The following is a 19,640-nucleotide window of genomic DNA, read 5'->3' as shown; positions in this document are numbered from 1 at the left end:
AAATTATATTTTTTAGTAGGAGGATGCTGAAATCTGTCATTATAGGGAGAATGAGTTCTCATTAAATGATGCAGAAAGTCATTAAGTGTATATTTCAACTGTAGATTTAATGTTTAAAAATGGAAGACAATACTTAATTAAAACAAGAGATTAGCAGAAGTAATTGAGAACCAGTCATCTATATGACAGGAATAGCAAAAGTTGGTGAAATGTGATACAGACATGTGGACAGAGGTATCTGAAGCATGATGAGAGAAAGAAAAGGAGAAATTCACCCAAACACTGAAAGTTAAACTTTGCTTGTATTCTTTCTCTACGAGTTTACATTCTTGTTGATAAATGCAATCTACTGATGCAGAAGTACCACAAAATGAGCTGTGCATGGTTGATAGCAGTTTTAAGGCAAAAAGCAGAAGTCTGAAATATAGAAAATTTAATGGAAAAATCTAGAGATGTAAAATATCACAACAGAGAACGTCCTGCCTGCAAAACTCTTAAGAGTTTTGTTGAATTCCTATGAACAAATATTTACTACTATATTAAGAACCTTGACTGTTCACAGAAGGAAGATCAAAATATAAAACTACATTATATCTCCCACTGATTATGGGCTAACTTACATTTAGCTTTTTAGATATTCTCACATGATGGTTCTCCTGTCTTCAAACGATGCAGTGACTGTGTCACAATTTCTTGATGTTGCAAATGTCTTTGTTTTAGTGAGAAACTTCCATTTAATTTTTAACACCAGCTATTTTATACAATTCCTGAGTATCCCTCTACATAAAAGAACCAAACTAGCTTTCCTGTCTTTATACCCACTTGGAGATAAAGGAGGTAATAATCAAACCAGAGTGGAAGATCCCCAAGTGGGTTGCAACAGAGCGCCACACAAGCAAGCTGGAATCAAAAACTGAATACTTGCATCGCATGTTTTATGGTGATTTTATTTTTTAATTTTTATTTTTAACTATTGAGTAATCATGGATGAGTTACTTTGACTCATAGCTAAAGAAGAGATTTATGAATCTTCTTCTCTTTTCCTATAAGCAAACTTGTTAGGGTTGCTGTTAAATGTTGTCGTTCTGGAAAAGATGACTTTTGACTTAAAAAGCCTGTTGTTCATATTCCTTCTCTTGCTAGTGACTAAAGCAATGAGCCTGGAATAGCAAAAACTACGTTTTACTTATTTTTATTTATTCGGGACTTGCTCAGCAGAAGATTGGTGATCATTAGAGAAGCCAATCTTCTGCTCTGGAGATATGCTTTTACTTTAGAAGAAAGAGCAAGTGCTTGCACTTGCAATGTGTTTGAAACCCTCTAAATATTTGCTTATAAAGCATAAACAGTTATAAGTATTTGATTATTGTGTTTCTGTGTATGCTTGGAATATGTTGGAGCTAGAATTACCCTAGCTCCTACAATCAGTAGACTGGAATGCAAGATTAAGAATCACTATATCTGTTTGAAGATTCACCTAGTTCAATGTCCCTCCCCTGACAGTGGCCAGTAGAGGGTGAGTAGGTAAAAGTATGACAAGGCAAAGAGGTAGTGATTTGTTGCTGTGTTCTCCTTGCCATCAGTAATTATCCATTCAGGACTTACCCAAGTGGGAATTGATAGACTGTAATAGCTTACAGTGAATTTGTCACCTGACTTGCAGTTGTTTTTTGAGTCCGTTTCCTTGTCCCAGAGTAAGTAGTTCCAAAATTTCACCTATGCATTGTTTGAAGAAGCACCTCCTTTTAGCTGTCCTCATGCTGCAGTAGATGTCTTAGAGTGAATTGGCAGGTCTATAGCTTCCAGATCCCAAATTTCTCTCACATTCTTTTTGTATACTAATAATAGTTTTGAATAGACTGTGACTATATTAAGGAGGACACTTGTGATCAAAGAAGTGATGTAAATTTAAATTGACAAATTTAAACTTTGGTCATTATTCATACTTGGATTCCTTGTAATGAATTGTACTAACTTTAGTGCAGTAGAGATAGTGATTCATGAAGCATCATCTGCTTCAATGTATTTTTGTAAATATGGACTTCAAATTATCCCTCTTCTCTGCAAATAATTTCAACTTTTTCCAAAAGATCAGTCCTGGCATAACTACTAACCTAATATTGTAAAATCACAGTGTCATTCCTTAATGTAGTATAGCACAGTAACTTGCACTTAATCATTTTTCCCCAAGTTAAATTCTGCAACATATGCTTTTCTTGTAAATTATTCAACTTATTTCTTGAAGCAGCTTGAAGGTAGGGGAAGAAAGTGGAGTGGTTGCGATGGATTTGGTGTTCCAGCAAATGAAATATATGAATATAAAGTAGTCAAATTATATGAAAATTCAAGCAATGTTATTTTATTTAGGGTTCTGTGCTGCACTAAAGATTTTGAGCTTCCTCAGTTAGAGTTATATCTTTACTGCCAACACTCCTGTCTTAAAATCTCTTCTCTTAAAAATGAAATATTTTTTTAAATACTTGCTGGTCTTTATTTATTTATTTATTTATTTAATAGTTCTTGAATGAATCAGTCTGAACCAGCTTTCTGGTAATAAGTACCAAAGAATGTTTAAAAGAGAGATTACCATATGTTTTCTGTACTAGAAGCTTCTGTTACTGGTGACTTAAGCTAATGCTACTCAATGTGAAAATTAAAATTCAATTACAAAAACAGAGGACAATATCTATAGTTTTATTTTGATAGCAAATGCTTCATACTTTCACCTCTGACTCATTCTCAGGCAGGTGGCAACAGCATCTTAATTTCATATACTTGCAGTACTGATAAAAAAAGGTGAGACATATTGAAAAATGCATTTGTCATTTTTATTCACAAGGCCTGTCAAAATTGGATCTTTTTGCAAACATGAGGCTGCTTCTGTGAACTCTTAGGGAAATTTTGAGAAAGTTTGCTTCTCTCCATGTCTTAGGAGACACTGGCACACCCAATTGGGCATAGAAGATGTCAGTTGAAACCTCTGTGAGTCTGGCAGAGCAGAAACTTGAATCCAGCTCTCTGCCACATTCCTAGTGAGTGCTCTGGCCATGGGAAGGTTAATATTTTGTGTGTTTTTTTCACATTTATTTTCTTAAAGGCTTTGGTTCCATTCTAGTATGGAACCAAATATCAATGTATGGAGTAAATATTAAGGCTTTGCAAAGTGAAAAAACTTAATCCTTGCTTTTTAAACTATCGGAAATATATGTAAGATACCAATCTTTAGTAAAAAAAAAAATAATCTGCTTTGGACAGTAAGATTGATTGATTCCAGGAAAAAGCAGTGTTGTGTGTTCTCCGTTTTCAAGAACATAGAGAAAAAATAAATACATAGCAATCTTAGATAACACTTTTATGACGAAATAGCATCACTAAGTGTTACTGCCTCAAGAAAAGTTCTTGGTTATGGTGCTACTAAGGCACAAATGCCGTCTTGTGTTTAAAATAGAACAAGGTAGAATTAACCTGAATGGCTGTAAGGCCTTGCTGCAGAATCAGGGGAATAATTTGAGCACAGAATTGGATTCCAAGTGAGTGACAGCTCAACTATATGTACGAATAATATGCAGTTTATAAACTATGTATTAGCACCAGTACCACTATAACATTAAAATAAAGTTTTTTCATTATAGTAGTTATTGAACATGTTTCAGTCAACTTTCATGTTTTGATATGACAGGTGATTATTACCTGCTTAATAAAGTGCAGTTTGAAGTGACTTTTTTTTTTTTTTTCTGAGACAAAAGGTTTGCCAGAACATGTGGACCCTCTTTTCTGGCTTCATGATCATGTGCTGAACAGAAAGCTGTATTTTTAAAGACAGACTTAATTCCATCTCTAAAAGTACTTTCTGGTTTTTATCTTGCATCCAGTTATGTCCCTTGTTGCTTTTGGCCCACAGCAAGCTCAAATAAATACTGGAAAAGCAGAGACATGCATTAATATCAAAAAAGCAATGTTAAGTTACACCCATATTTTGCCTGGCAGTAAGCCCAGTGAAAATAGCCACCCACAGAGATTATTAGTACTCCTGACCTGGATAGTTTATTTAATAAAAAGTTTAAAATAACCAGAAATAGAACAGTGGAACCTTCAGCGGACAAGCTAATACCTTTCTTAAGCCCTAAATCTTAAACCTGAATCATCACTGTAGGGTTTCAGTTCCAAAGAACATGAAGGGGTCTGAAATATGCTGAGCGCCTAAGCTGTAGAAACAGTGTGATGGTTACTTGAAACAGTGCTCCCACCTGTCCTGCTTTTAAATGATAACATGATTTTCAGAAACTGGGTGTAGCTGCGGAAGAATAACATACTCATCATAACTTGAGTTTGTAAAAGTTTATTGTGCACATTTCAGTGGCCCAATTCTCTAGAAATTGTTTAAAAAAATTATGGGATTATTTTTTTGAAAGTCAGTCCTATGTAAATATATCAAATTCAGTGTTGTTTTATGAAAAAAAGAAAAAAAAAAAATGTTCATTACTTGGTGGAATAAACTATAGTTTTCTGCTTACTCCTAAGACTGTGTGATATAGGAAGCCATCATTTATTGCTTTTATTCTCTTATCTTTGTGAGCGTCGTGGTTTAAGACCAGCCGGCAACAGAGCACCATGAGGCCGCTCGCTCCCTCCTCCCACCTGGGAAGACGGGGAGAAAATATAACAAAAAGCTCATGGGTTGAGACAGGGATAGGATGGGATCACTTGCCAGTTATGGTCACGGGCAAAAAACAGACTTGGAGGGGGCGTAAGGGGAAGGAAACCAAGATCAATTTAACTTGTTACCGATCAAATCAGTGTAGGATAATGCGAAGTAAAACCAGATCTTAAAACAACTTCCCTCCACTGCTCCCTTCATCGTGGGCTCAACTCCACTCCTAATTTTCTCTACCTCCTCCCCCCAGTGGCACAGGGAATGGGGGTTACGTTGAGTTCATCACACGTTGTCTCTGCAGCTCCTTCCTCCTCAGGGGCAGGACTCCTCACTCTTCCCCTGCTCCAGCCTGGGGTCCCTCCCCCAGGAGACAATCTGCCACAAAATTCTCCAACACGAGTCCTTCCCGTGGGCTGCAGTTCTTCATGAACTGCTCCAGCGTAAGTCCTTTCCATGGGCTGCAGTCCTTCAGGCACAGACTACTCCAACATGGGCTTTCCCATGGAATCATGGCCATCTTTGGGGGCATCCCCCTGCTCTGGTGTGGGGTCCTCCATGGGCTGCAGGTGGGCATCTGCTCCCCTGCTCGCGGGCTGCAAGGGAATTACTTCCTCCAGCGCACCTCCTCCCTCTCCTTCTTCACTGACCTTGGTATCTGCATAGGTGTTTCTCTCACATTCCACTCCTTTCTCCACTCAGGTTTTCCCTTCTTAAATACGTTATCCCAGAGGCTCTACCACCATCATTGATTGGGTTGGCCTTGGCCAGTGTCAGGTCCAACTTGGAGCCAGGGAAGCTTCTAGCAACTTCTTACAGGAGCCATCCCTGTAGCCCCTCCCCTGCTACCAAAACCCTGCCACACAAACCCAATACAGTGAGAAACTGGTCCAGTCTGTATATGGATAGTTGATTTCTCCCCCTGCTACTGCCTGCTCTACACTTCTTCCCCAATCTCATTTAACATTTCCTGATAACTATCATATTCATGACCAGCAATATACTACAAATACTGCATTTCTAACAATAAAATGTGGGATTTGCTCCCAGAAAGTTTTTCCTGTAATCTTTTTATACTGTCATGCTTTACATTATCTTTCATATATGTTGCCAGTCCTCCACCTCCATGCCTGACTTTTTTGACTTCAGTAAAATTGGAGATGTGCGACAGTGGACTACCAGGGAATGTGCCAGGAGAACCTAATTTTCTGCTTAGCAAGAAGTTCTGGAGCCTAAATTCAGTTTACACATCCTTGTGTCATTGTTACCAATGTAATCACCACTACTGGCTCATTCCCTCAACTCTCAAATTATCCAACTGTCTAGGGGGGTCTTCCTTTTCACTCAGCAGGACAGTCCTGGACATATGTCCTCCACAATAGAATCCTCCACTGTTATCATCTGCTTCTTTTTGTCCTTTAAGCTCCTGTCATCACTGCGAGGAGCCACTGTGTTATCATCTGAACAGGTCGTATTGTCCATCCTTCCTTCCTGCCTTCCCTGGGATATCTCCCTGTACAAGGTCCTTGGCAGGACTGAAGAGAAAAACTGAGAACCTCATTCACACTTTCCTTACCTGCCTTCTTTTTGCCCTTTTTGAGCAAAACTGTGTTGCAGACAACCTTGCTTTCTGTCTCTGTATTACAATTCAGTCTTAACATAGAAGTTTGTCCACTTGGATCTAAGTATTGATTTTTTTTAGCTGAAGCTGTAACACCAGTCACAACACTTTTTATTTTAGATCATCCTGGTCTCTTATTAATAACTCTGTAAAACAGTTTAGACTAGGTGATTTCCCCCCCCCCCCCCAAGTTAAAGTCAGGTCTCAGTTAGAAGTGTACAAAAATACCTGGTGTATGTTACTGTGTTTTTTCAGGTAGGTAAGCTGACACTAAGATAGACCTATGACAAATAATTTTGACAATGCCAGTATTTTATTGAGTTGCAGGGATGTTATTTAAGATACTAGGTTTTTACTCGTAGCTTTTATATTGAAATTTCCTAAAAAAGCAACTCGATGTATTTTTTGAATCCTAACCCAAGTACTTGTTCTTTTTAAAGGAGTTCCTACAGTGGGAACCACAGCAATCAAGGAGGAAAATACTCTGATTACAGATACAGTTTCTGTGCATGCTGAAGGTGCTGTTGAAGCAAATGAAAACTTTCACCAAAAAGAACAAAAACAAACATTGCAGTCTCTTTTCTCTTTGCTCCGTGAAGAGGTTGAGCAGATGGATTCAAAGATACTGCCCCTGTGTCTCCATCAGGTACTTCCTATGATTCTGGGGTGTTGCACACAATTCTGTTTTTATTTGAGACCTTTATTCATTAGGAAAAAATGCATTAATTCAACATATGCCAATATTTGTATCTGGGCAGGGTATTTTGATATATAGCAGATGGTCAAGGCAAATATCTCCTCTAAGGTCTTCTAACATATGTTGAATTATAAACTGCCTTGAAAGTATATTCTGCAGTTAAAGGAAACTCTGAAGAATTGGTTTTCTAATTCCCCAAATGATGAAATTCTAGTCTGGCAGGAAGATTTAGGAAAATCACTCTTCAACATACCTTAGCTATGGTTTGTAAGACACTAGTATAGATATAAGACAGCTGATGTCTGCATAACGTTTTAAATCTGGAATTATTTTTACTGTTGCAGACTTCTTTCTAGCATGAATTTCATGCATGAATGCTAAGATTCAAGGTTTCTTAGTGTATACTTTTTTATAGCACAGTTGCCATACCTGCAAGACCAGAGGAAATACTGTGTGATTTGAAAAGCAATCTTTTTTACTGACTGACCAGTATGTTTTTCTTTCTGGAGATTATGATGCAAGATGAATATGTTGATAGGACTTGACACAGTATTAATTTATAGTTTAGTTGTGTCGGACTAACGGTGGACTAAAAGACTTTTTGTTGGCTGTAGTGTCTAATATGGGCTATATATATAGATACTACACAGTGATTTGACTTAGTTGCATTATCGTTATTGTGGAAGATGGGATGATTGTGATATTTTAAACTTCTAAACTGTGATGACACTCCTGCATTCTTATTCTCTTTGATATAAATAAGTGATTATATTTGAGAAAGAGGTTTCTCTTTAGTATTGCAAATTATAGGTAATTTACATTTGACATAGAATTTTAATTATTATTTTTTTAATCTGTGTTTGAGTGGATACTCGATATTGTTCCTTAATTTATTTGAAACTTAGCATTAGGGTTAACTATTTGTACTTTTAGCCAAGCCAAATTTGGTGGTTATTCATGAGTCAGTACAAAGGTCTGTTTTGGGAAACAACACGGTTAAGGCAAAAACTTCAAAACACTTCACAAATATTAAGGAGTGTCATCGAACATAGTGGAGGTGAAATCTGTTTGCTGCTTTTTAGATGAGGAAGCCAAACCCTGAGGGTAACAACCTTTTGAAAGTCATACAGGAACTGTGACAGAACTGAGAACGGAGTGTGCATTTCCAGATTCAAACATGTAATCTAACACCATCTCTTTTCTTAAGAAATATCAAGCATTTTGATTGGAGTGTTGAAAGAAAGCTAGCAGAACTTACAGGGATCGTAACACACTTTTTAATCTGGGGAAAAAATAAAGGATTTTAAAGATAGCATTCATGTTTTCATGTAAAGTGGGTCTATTAAGAATTTTTTTTTCCTTTTCCAGCAAGTTAACCTGTCTTCTTCAGTCTCTTTTTCAGATTGCTAATACAGCCTGCCAGTAACTTTCTTTTATGCCAAGTCTAGCAAATACCCTTCTATCACATTCTCTTTTTATTCTGTATGACAAAATTCAATGTAAAATAAAGAGCTGTGTCAGATGTTCTGGAGTATTAACAATCTGCATTGTTAGTGGGAAGCCTGTATTAAATATTTAAAGGCTGTAGGATATTAGGGGCTGTTCTAAGGTTTAACTTCTAATTAAAATAGGATGTAATTTTTTTCCTGTCTTGAATGGGATTCATGTAAATTGCTTAGCATTTGTTACAGAATCTAAGTACTTATATATAAAACACAGATACAGAGCTTTGGCAGCTCCAGAAACCCGTAGGAGACTACTGTGGATAGCAGACAAAATGTGCAGATAAAGAGCCTTAGAAGTCACTTACCAATTCTCTTTTGGAGGTACTGGGCTCAGAATGGCCTAGTGGCTAGTAACAAGTCTGAGAAATTGTAATCTAGACTCCTCTATCAAGTTGCTGTGGTTTTTGAGCAATCATGTTTAGACTTTTACAAAAGTGTCCACTTGTTAAGCCCTTCAAATTATGAGTGCCTAATTTGATATGCCCCAAAGATTTTTGAGATTGAATGTTTGTGTGCTCCCACAGAAGTTATTGGAGTATCAGCTATGAAGTGTCCCAACGGAACGTTCAAGTACCAGGGTACCTGCAGTTACTGGACACATTTTGCAAGAGGGGCCCTTGTCACACCATGCATGGCAAATAGGAAGACTGCCAACATGCGCTGTCCCTGAAGATTGATTAGTTACTGCTTGTAAAGGTCACTGATACTGCAGAGTTCTGAGGAACAAAATATTTTTATTTCTGAGGTTTATATTTTTTGTATTTTGTTGCATTTACAAACAAAGCCATCAGTATTCCTCAGCTTTCTAGGGTAGCCTGCCCAGTTTTCTAGCAAGCACAAATAAGTGGTTGTTGTTGCAAGTCTCAAAGATTATTTGTCTACAGGGAAGAATTGGAAGAAAAAAGTTTCAGTTACCACGTTAGCTTTTCTATACAGTGTTAACACCTTTTCCTTTCCAGGTATCAGCTCTATCTTTTCTATAATACTCCCCACCACCAACTCAGAGTCAAAGTGAAATTCTGATTCTGATTCAAAACATGCTCATTTTCTGACTGTCTTTGGTCCGTTCTGGGGAAAAAAAAACAACAGAAAAAAGCCCAAACAAACCAAAAAACTGATCCCTTTACTTGATTAACAGGAAAAATATTTTTTCTAACTGGCATCTCAACTTTTCTTCTGGAAGTTTGGCCACTTCCATGCTTGTGATTTTGGCTTTGAAATAGCTGGTTGAAAGTAAAAGATCACTAGGAGGAGGATAGTAAATCTATTTCAGTAGTCTGCAATTAAAATATGTAGCTTTGCTATAGCAATAACTTGGTATACTGGAACATAATTTTCTCTTATGTTTGCATGCTGGTATTCTTAGTTTATACACAGCTTCTCAGTATATAAACCCTTGGTGAGCATCTATTTACTGTTCCTTTTTGCAGTGATCTGTTAAAGATAGGTGTTATAAAATTACCCAGACAGGGTGAAGTTGTTTTTTAAGATGTTGCAGCTGGACATCTTGAATGCTTAGGCATAGAGATCCCTTGTTCAATTCCTAGCCATTGGATAAGATAGCAGCTGTTACAGCAGCATTTAATGTTAGCTTACACATTTTATTAAGCTAGAAGTGCTGTAGATTGACTTTGGTGTTCAAGTATTTTATATGTAGTCTGTCTTATGTGTGATTTTTCTGGTCCTCCGTTACTGCTTGGGAACTATTTTTGTTCTCTATATTAAACCTCCTTAGCACTTTGAGCTCTAAATGCAACAGGGAAAGTTTGCTTATTTTTTGTGTCAACTCCCTAGTATTTCTTTGTTTTGACTTGTCTGTATTAAATAAACATCCATCTAAGAGAACAACTTGAAGAATTGTTGTGATTTTTAGGTGGTTTTTTTAAATGGTCATTTTTGGCAGAGGTGTAACAAATCCAGTTTTACTTGTTCTGCTATAGAAATGTCAAGCTAGGGAGGAAGAACTGCAGATTTGTTCCATGTCATAACAACTACAGTGCAAATCAAAGAACTGCCATCTGGCTTAAGTCCATGACTTGCTCTATTGTTGAAGAGCTTCAGATATCAAGGTGTTAGACTTAGCGAACTGACACATGAGGTAGAAGGTCTTTAAATCTTTTTAACACAGCAGAGCAGCTTCAGGAAAGGAAGTGGCAGAAGGCTGCTGCAATGGTATTGTCTGGCTTCTGCGGGTGGACTAGGAGTAATACAGAAAAAAACGAAGAACTTGAGTCCTTATATGTTTATCTCATGAATTTCAAATATTCATATTGTAAATATTTCAAATTCTATGTATTTGAAATATAAGTTGTAATTATTGTAAATATTTATTGTTAATAGGATATAAACAGGAAGGTCGTTGGTGTGCCTCTGATGCTGTGATAGGTGATATTTTTAGTGTCTTTTATCCAAAGATTGTTCTTTTCTCATCAGTCAGGAAACATCCATTTCTCCATTTTATCACATTGCACTGTAAAGCTCAGGAGAGCTCAGCAATGATCTTAATTTGGTCAAACATAAGGAAACAATGCTCAGTAACAGAATTCAAACTCTTCAACTCATAGCAGTAACCACAGTACTTCTAGGTATTTTTAAAACTTTCTAGTATGATCATTAAAAAGTTTCTGAAATAATTTTTTGTTGTTGTAACAAGATAAAACCCAACTAACATTTGGGCAAATCCGTTTGTGTGAGAGGACTTAATATTTCTTTGTTGTTTGATAGTCTTTTTAAACATCTTTCCTACAATAAGAATATATGTATTTAGTCTGAACATTTGCATTTTACCCAAACTAAATATGAATCTGCAAAACAGATGTTTAAATCTATGAAAAAAAGTTTGTATTATATCCTTACCACTCTCATGAAAATTACAGAATCCTAATTTTTCTTTTTTTTACTTTTGCAGATAGCTGAGACCTATTTTCAAGAGGAGGAATGTATCCTTTTACTTGTAGAAATTGTTATGAGATATTAAAATAATCTGGCATGATAAAACATAAAAGACAAATGCTATACCATTGACTCACAGGTTGTGGGTCAGGGTTAGAAAGAAGTGAACAGCCATAATTTACCCATGAGTGAATATACAATATGTTAGCAAGTCCTTCTTAATCAGACAGCTGGAATACGAGTTAAGCAATAAATCTACTTCCAAAAGCTGTACTGATACAATCATTAGTAGTTGTGCACAAACAAGGAAGTAAGAAAATGTTTTCAAAGAACTTCTGTTTTGATACGGCAAGTTCTGTTCTAAGTATTAGTAACTGGGAATACGTCCAATCTAGATAGGGTCTGTATTCCATTATATCAAATAGGGCACTATTATGGTGACAACAAAATTATCACAACAGTTTGATTAGAATATGTACTGCAAGTGTCTAGGTTAGAATAAAAATACCAAACACACTGAGCTAAGGGAGATCAACAACCTGCAAACAATAACAACATGTTGTCTGGCAAATGCTAATTAGTCAAAATCGTATCAAGGTAGTTTTAGATACTGTTGTAGGACAATATGGGTATTGCTTCTGCCAACAGCTAGTTCAGTGGTCCAGTTTGGGTTTTTTTGTTCATAGATAATACAAATAAGTTTGTTCAAAAAGTTATAATAGTTGAACTGTTGTGAATTACTCTGATATATTTCAGTAATTGTGGGAGAGAATAATCATATTAAACCTTAAAGTGAAATTATATTTTTAGAAAAGGTGGACTGGGTTTTCCTCTCTTTGCTTTTAAGGGAAAATGATTGGACTATGAAAAGAAGAGGCAAGAGCGGTAAACCCTTAAGGTATATGTGATTCACTAAGATGCGTCATAAATGACAGAATCTGTGCATAAAGATTATTTCTTTATTATGTAATTTGTTACAAACAAAATACAGCAAATAGGCAATTGTAATGGTTAAATAACAAAGCATAAGAAACCTGGAAAGGTATCCTTGAAACCTAGCCAAATTATATTAGCCTCTAGTACAAAACCAGATAAATAATTTGCAATATTATAAAAGCAATATATAAAATACCCATCACTGTCTTAGAAGGCTTTACTTCTGTCTTGGTCACCATATTTCAAAAGCATCCATCAGAAAATCCAAAATACACAGCACAAAATAAAGACATGGAAAAAATATGTACTAAATTATGGCTCTGCAGGGGGAAATACAGTAAATTTAAAATGTGTTCAGCAGTATGATAGAAAGACAGTTTCTCTTTCATAGAAGTTGCTTTAATCGAAGGGCACTGTATTTAGAGCTGATCAAAGGAAATATTTTTAATGCAATGTACACCTGATGTGTGGAATTCAACACCACTATATAATACATATTTATGAAGGATATCTCCTCTGTACTTGAAACCATCGGTTTCCTGAGGTTAATAAAGAACTTACTTGATCATGTTGCACTATTAATTATCCATGACAGGCATTTTAATTCATCCAGTGTAGAACTTCATATTAACAATAATTCAGGGTTTGTTGTTGTGATCCTCTAAGGCTATCTCTCTGATCTGTAATTCTGTTTATAATAACAGATTTCTTGAAGGCAGGGAATATTCTTCCCATTAATATTGTTGTTCATGAGCCATGCTATGTATATGTTGCATGAGGCTAACAAGAATAACAAGTACTGGTTATGTTTTTGTAATAATTACTCCAGTATTCTAATTAGCATGAATAATGGAAAATATTTTTTCTATATTACTAGGAACCTCATTCACTGTACTTCTATCCTCATTGTACTGTAGAATTAAATTTCAGATAGCTGGCAAAACATGGCTTAAAACAGAACAACTAACAACTTGGGCTTGATAGAACTAGAATTATCCTGACTGTTACAAAATATATAACTACCAGTATACCTTTGTGAATATATTGATAACCCTAAGGGAGAGAAAAGAGTTCTTCATATAGAAGAAAAGTAAGCAGAATCTTCAGAAAGAAGAAAAAGGTGAACTCAGCTGTCCCACAGTGTTGTATACAATGGTTGAAAAGAGGGAGGGTATTTCTTGAAAGTTTGAGTTGGGGAATTTTTTTAAATACAGTCTCTTGCTAGTCAGCAGAAAGGAGCCATATTTTCAGTTAGTTATGGTTATTGACATATAATTGTATTTCTTGAGAGATACATGCTGGTACTTGTATAATTGTTTTGCTTTTCATTTCCAGGTATTTTGTTTTCTGATAAGAGTTGTCACCATAGTAACATTTTGTTCGTTTCTTTTCTAGAAAAGCTTTTGTTGGACTTAAGGCACGTGGGAATAGGTAACTGCTGAAGAGAATAGGATTTTAATTTTTTGGAACTTTTCTCAACTTAGTTTACTTCTTACTTGCTGTTTTCATGTCTGCTATTATTTTCTTCCTTGCACAGAAATCTGGATGCTAGCCATTACTCATTTTGATTCAATTATGTCCAATTTCAGGTACATAATGATTGCCCTTTCAAATATGGTGCCAAATATAAATAAATCGTAACATGTCCATATATGTGTGCATTTTTCTTAACCTTCCATTCAGATGAGAAGGCAATGAAGTTCATTCAGCTCGAACGACTGTATCATGAGCAGCTACTTGCAAATCTTTCTTCCATACAGGAGCAGTGGGGTGAGTACAGGCTAAACTAATATGCTACAAGAAAGAGTTAATTTGTTTTGTATTTCTAAATAATAGAGTATACATTTTGCCAGCTTAAAAATATTACATAGCAAAAGCAGCATTTATATCAGAATTTCTCTGAGCTTGTTACAAGAGAAGTATTCCTGCTTTAGATCTCTTCTCACACATTTCATGAAAAAGGTGCAAATAGTTTGTCATTCTTTATTCTATTAATTCAGACTTTGATTGATCCACAGTTGTTTTGAGCTTATTTTTGGTTTAGGGTTGGTGAATCTGATGTGATGAAAATAAAATGAGTTGTGAAAAAATACAATGTTTTTTTGCATAGTGTGAAACAAGATTGTAGAGCATACACAGAAGAGTTGCCAATGTTTGTCCATTAATTAGTTTCACATATATGTTTTATGTTAAGCAAATACTATTTTTATAGTACTTTGGGTAAAAATTATCTTGATGTAATTTAGAAAGAAAATGGAAAACAGCAGTTCCTAGTGCAGTTACAACACTGAGGAATTCAGCTAAAGAACTGAGCGGTGAAGAGCTGGAAAAGCTTACTAGAGTTTGCTCTTCACATCAACAGTAAGTATACGAAAATATTATTACTTTTCCAGTACTAATATGTTAGTGCATCTGTTGTCTACTTGCCAGTATAGGTGTTTTAAAATAGTCTGTGTCAAAATAAAAGTTGCATCCCATTGACTTAAATGAATTTGGTTATAAAGTGGTGGTTCTTTTTGATACCTAACTAAAATGATTCCGTTACCATCAATTTTCACAATGTTTTAATATGGTCTGAGGAATGTAGAGGGACTAGATCTGAACTGTTTTCAGGGAATCATTAGTTTGCCAGAAGTGGAGTTTTGAGTTTTAGTATTTTCAGCCAAAGTAAAAACTGAGCAGTGTTAATTTAGGAAGAGAGAGACTGTAGAACTGATGATGGTGCTTGTGTCTAGTACCTGTTGTTTTAATCATTGTTTTTAAATGCAATTGCCTAGCATCTCAGACTCCAGGACTCACATCTACCCTGTAGGATTTTATTCCCAGATTTTCCACATTTTAGGACAATTCCCTAATGCTTTAAGTCATTCTCCTTATCTTCTGTTAATTTCATACAGGTTGCGTAAACATTATGAAGCAGTGATTCTGTAGTTCCCTAGCGTGGCAGTATTCTGAAAAGTTGTGAAATCTTGGTTCATACCTGCTTTGCCTGATTCATCAGCCTCCTGAATCAGTATATCATAGTATCACAAACTTTTGGATGGTGCCTAGGGTGCTTTTCTGGAGAGTAACACATAGAGGATTATACCCATCAGGGAGGAGATCTGTTATTTCATGGGTGAATGTCCTACCTACTAGACATTGAGTTTAAAGGACAGATGGAAAAAAATTATACCAGCTGCCACTGAAAAATGATCAGCCAACGATAATACAGAAACTAGCCACGTGCAAAGGCTGTGAAAAGAGCAACTTGTGACAGGGGAGATGCTCTCAATCAGATGGGGAGAAAGAACTTTTTCAAATACATTTGCATTGGCTTAGTCAGTTTGGGAGTAACAAAAGACAAAATGCTTGTGTTCACAGAGAGTATGATTTAGCCTTCATGTTTTTTCTTCTGGGTGACCATACAGAAGTTTGAAAACACCCAGGCTGACTGCCAGAACCCAGGCAGGGATTGTTTATTTGTAGTATGAATGCGTTTGCGAGGGAGCCCCTGGAAGGTGTACTCCTGCATTTCCACAGGAGGAGGAGGCAGCTCTAGCACCATAGCTGCATGTTTACACCCACAGCCTGCTGCTACTGAGAGATTGCACTCTGAGTGCCTGCAGGGTTTCTTGGGCTACATTTCCTTGCACATCACCTTGCAAGCCCACAGAAAGATTAAGAATCAAGTCTATTGCAATTTGTATGCTGCAACTAGCAGCACCTCCCTATTGTCACCTCGATTGTCACCTTGTTGAGAATAACTCTACTTTCTCTTTCTAATTCTTCCATGCAGCTTCACCTCATAATACAAAATTTCAGTTATGTAACATCATTCCTGTTTCTGAGAAACCCTGCAATTTGATAAAAATTAAGGCTTGTGTTCATTTGCCATGATTAGTTCTCTGTAATACTATTACTCTTCCAAACTCTCTAGGCAAAAGCCTATTTGCTTTTATTTGTTTCATATATTTTTTTGTCCTAAGCTTTAATCTCAATTTATTTTATAATTAAAGTTATACTTTAATTTTTAATGAATAACATGCAGGTCTCGGAAAATGTGAGCTTTTTGCTTTTGGAATTGAAAGTAATGTCACTTTTTCTGATACTCAAGGTCTACAGCTACATACTGGACGTGTTCTTTAAAGATAGTTTTGAGTGCCCTTTATTTGAAGTTTGAATGCTAAAATTCAAAAGTCAATGCAAGTTTTAGAAGTTTGTTAAAGAGTATGAACATCAATGCTTTTCCCTCTTGCCTCTCCTACTTTTATTTTATTTTCAGTAGCTTTAAACAAAATGCTCAACATTTTATCTTCTTTGCTGTATGAAAGGCTGTGAGACAGATTGTGCATGATAAAATACATCGTGCATGAATCTCTACACAGTTTGCAAAGTCCATGCTGTTAGCAGTGCTGACTCACCTGTGCATCCCAGTGAAATCAGTGGGAGCTGCTGTATCTTGCAGCACCCAGAAAACGTGTCCCAGTGTAAACAGTCTGTGGAGAGAGAAATATGTTTTGTGGGTTTTTTTCCATTCCTCAGTCTCTGTTACAGTGATCATTATTTTTAATACTAGTAGACACTGAGTCCTTACATGATTTTTAAAGTTGGTAAAGTTCCTTCTGAGCATAAAAGTTTTACAGGAATTTAGATCACTTGATACGTTGCAGTAAACTTTCTTTTGACTGCTTTCGCAATTAGGTGGGGCAATGTTTGGGCTAATTGGTCTTCTGATGATATTCACATATGGTACAGATCTGTGCTTGAAAGTATGCTAGCATGCTGACACTGTTCCAATGTAAGAAGAGTTCTGTGCTAATATTAGAGCAGAGCAAAGGTTTATAAGATTTCAGTGACATTTGTTATGAAAAATATTGCTATGAAGTTGTTTAATTTATTCTTTTTTTCTTTATTGCTGCAGGCCACAGGCATCCAAAAACAAGGTAAGCAGCTGTTTAATTAAATTCTGCTTTGTCAAAGATTGCTAATAAATATATTTTTAATATTATTAGTTATAATATTTCCAGTTTAGTATAGAAACTGTTTGAAGTTTGGATGTCTCAAAAAGTCACAGTTGTCCTGTTTAATTCCAAAAATTACAGGAAATACTATCATATTTTACAGCTAGTAGCTGCAGAAAGTACATGGGAAAGCGGTTGTTTGCATCAGTTAATGGAATCAAAAAATTTAAATGAAAGAGAAGCTGCTGCTTTTAAATCAGGTATGTGTGTGTGTATGTACATGTGCATATGTTTTAAATATTATGCTGTAATGACATATTCATATAAATACTATGAAGCTATTTAATTTGAAGCTACAGTATTTGTTGGATTCCCATGGATTCATCTATTTGTGCAAATTTTAATTTTTTTTCACAACTGCACAATGGACTTACTCTGCAATTTTAATTAGTCATTGATATTCAGAATTGTAATAAAAGTAATTTTAGCTTCCATCAAAAAAATGTCCTTTAAATGAGCATACATTTCTAGCAGCCTACATAAGCTACAAAATTGTGTAAAACTAGAGATAAGGTACATAATTTGTATGTATAAAATATAAGGTAAACAATCTGATGACAAATACTCTGAGTTGTGGCAATTCAGTATAGTTAACAGTATTATTAACTGTTTCAAATTACATGCAATATACTGATTTTGAGACATTTTTCTGTAACAGCACAGAAAATTAGGAAGCTTTCGGGGGATCTTGAAGAGAAAAACATACTTCAGTTAATTTTTTTCTGTACACACTTTTACGTCAGCTTCATTTTCTTTCTCCTGCCTTTGGGCAGTGGATGTTTTGTTTGAGTAATTTGTTAGAATCATTGGGTTCTTATGAAACATTTGCAAATTAGTGAATTGTTAAAATGGAGACAGAGGGGGAAAGAGCATTGGTAGACTACCAGGCTGTGCTTTATCTCTTCGCTCTATGAGCAAAATGTTTTCTTTTTTTGGCACGTTCCAGTTGCCAAAATGGGCCTAAACTGAGTACCTTTCATCACAAACAGCTAGAATTTCTCACAAGATGAGGGTTGGCCTCAGGAGGTCCCTTTAAACCTAAGCTATGCTACAAGTGTGTATCAGCCAGGATGTTCAGGAGAATCAGGAATTAATGAAGATACAGAGTCACAATTCTCTACATGTGTGGATCCTCCTCATCTTCATCCTCTTTTACCATGATCCCTATACTGCCTTTTCTATGTCCTTGTTCTTATAACCTAACTAAACACAAAACACTGAAAACATGAAACAAACACGTTCTACAGCTCAGCAAGCAGATCAAAAGAACCCAATGCTTTTTATTTTTGGATGGTTGGAAATTCCCATGGAAAAAAAATAGGCACTTACAATTTTTCTATTGTTTTTATTCCAAGTGGGAATAAAAGCTTTCTGGAGAGCAGAATTTCTGAACATTTGAAACTTCTGTATTAAGGAGCATTTTGTGTCAATGTTAAAATACTGTAGTACAACATCTAGACATATTAAACTGTAATGTGGAAGTAATTAATGGTATATATAGGTTTTTTTCATGCCTTTCTCTTAATGTAACTCATGTCAAAATGTCATCAAAATCATTGGGTTCCCATGAAATGTTTGTAAATTAATAAAGCTGTGTCATCCACTAGAAAGCGGTTCTGCTGAGAATTTTCCAGCAGTGCTAAATACCCTTTCAATATAAAGATATGAATATTTCAAGCCTAACTGAAGTTTAAATGCTTAAGATTTGAAAAAGATGCTTTTCACAAGATTAGCACATTCTTGAGGAAGCAACGACTTCTCACCCTAACAGGTCTCTATCTGTTAAGGCAGTGCGTGGTCAATTAGCTACTGCTGCCCCTCACTGAGTCAATGCGTCAACGGCATGGGGCTGAAAATTTTTATTGCAGTTAGAAGGTTTTGGGTAGGGAAGGCATTGGTATGAACTAATACAGAAATTGGACAAAGATGATCCATAACTCTGAATTTGTATACACTGCTGAGTGCTGTATAAAAAATATTCAAGCTGTGGCTGAGTGATCCAGCTCAGGACTAGAAACAATATAGCCATTTGGGGCTGGTTCTTAATTTTGCCTGAACCCCAGCAGAATCCTATACTATAATAACCATACAGTTCCTAATATTTAAACTAACCTGTTCAGCATTAGCCTAAATGCATGGGCCTTCTCATTGAAAACTTAGAATGCTTGTCTTCTGCTTTTGGGTTTTTTTTTCTCTACGTCACAAAAAATGAGAAGTAAATGTATAAACGTTTTCTTCTTCTCTTAGAAATGTATCTGCCTATCTGCAGGGAGAACTACTTAACTCAGTTGCTGGTAGCAGAAGTCTGACTTAGGGTAAGACAGGAAAAGGAAAT

At 35.9% G+C, this 19,640-nt stretch overlaps 1 protein-coding gene across 2 annotated transcripts in view; it reads left to right on the top strand.

Annotated features, from left to right (window-relative positions):
- The window catches only part of CNST (consortin, connexin sorting protein), a 53,931-nt gene that overhangs the window by 16,669 nt on the left and 17,622 nt on the right, over window positions 1-19,640 (top strand). For both annotated transcript variants that reach the window (XM_075043148.1, XM_075043149.1), the window contains exons 4-9: window positions 6,713-6,918; window positions 11,383-11,413; window positions 13,986-14,072; window positions 14,549-14,663; window positions 17,206-17,227; window positions 17,409-17,505. In XM_075043148.1, the coding sequence (XP_074899249.1) occupies window positions 6,713-6,918; window positions 11,383-11,413; window positions 13,986-14,072; window positions 14,549-14,663; window positions 17,206-17,227; window positions 17,409-17,505 (558 nt within the window). The remainder of the gene's footprint in view (window positions 1-6,712; window positions 6,919-11,382; window positions 11,414-13,985; window positions 14,073-14,548; window positions 14,664-17,205; window positions 17,228-17,408; window positions 17,506-19,640) is intronic.

This window comes from Buteo buteo, chromosome 12, assembly GCF_964188355.1.
Source record: "Buteo buteo chromosome 12, bButBut1.hap1.1, whole genome shotgun sequence".
NCBI lineage: Eukaryota > Metazoa > Chordata > Aves > Accipitriformes > Accipitridae > Buteo > Buteo buteo.
The sequence above is the reverse complement of the archived record's forward strand: the minus strand, read 5'-3'. Positions and strand labels throughout refer to the sequence as shown.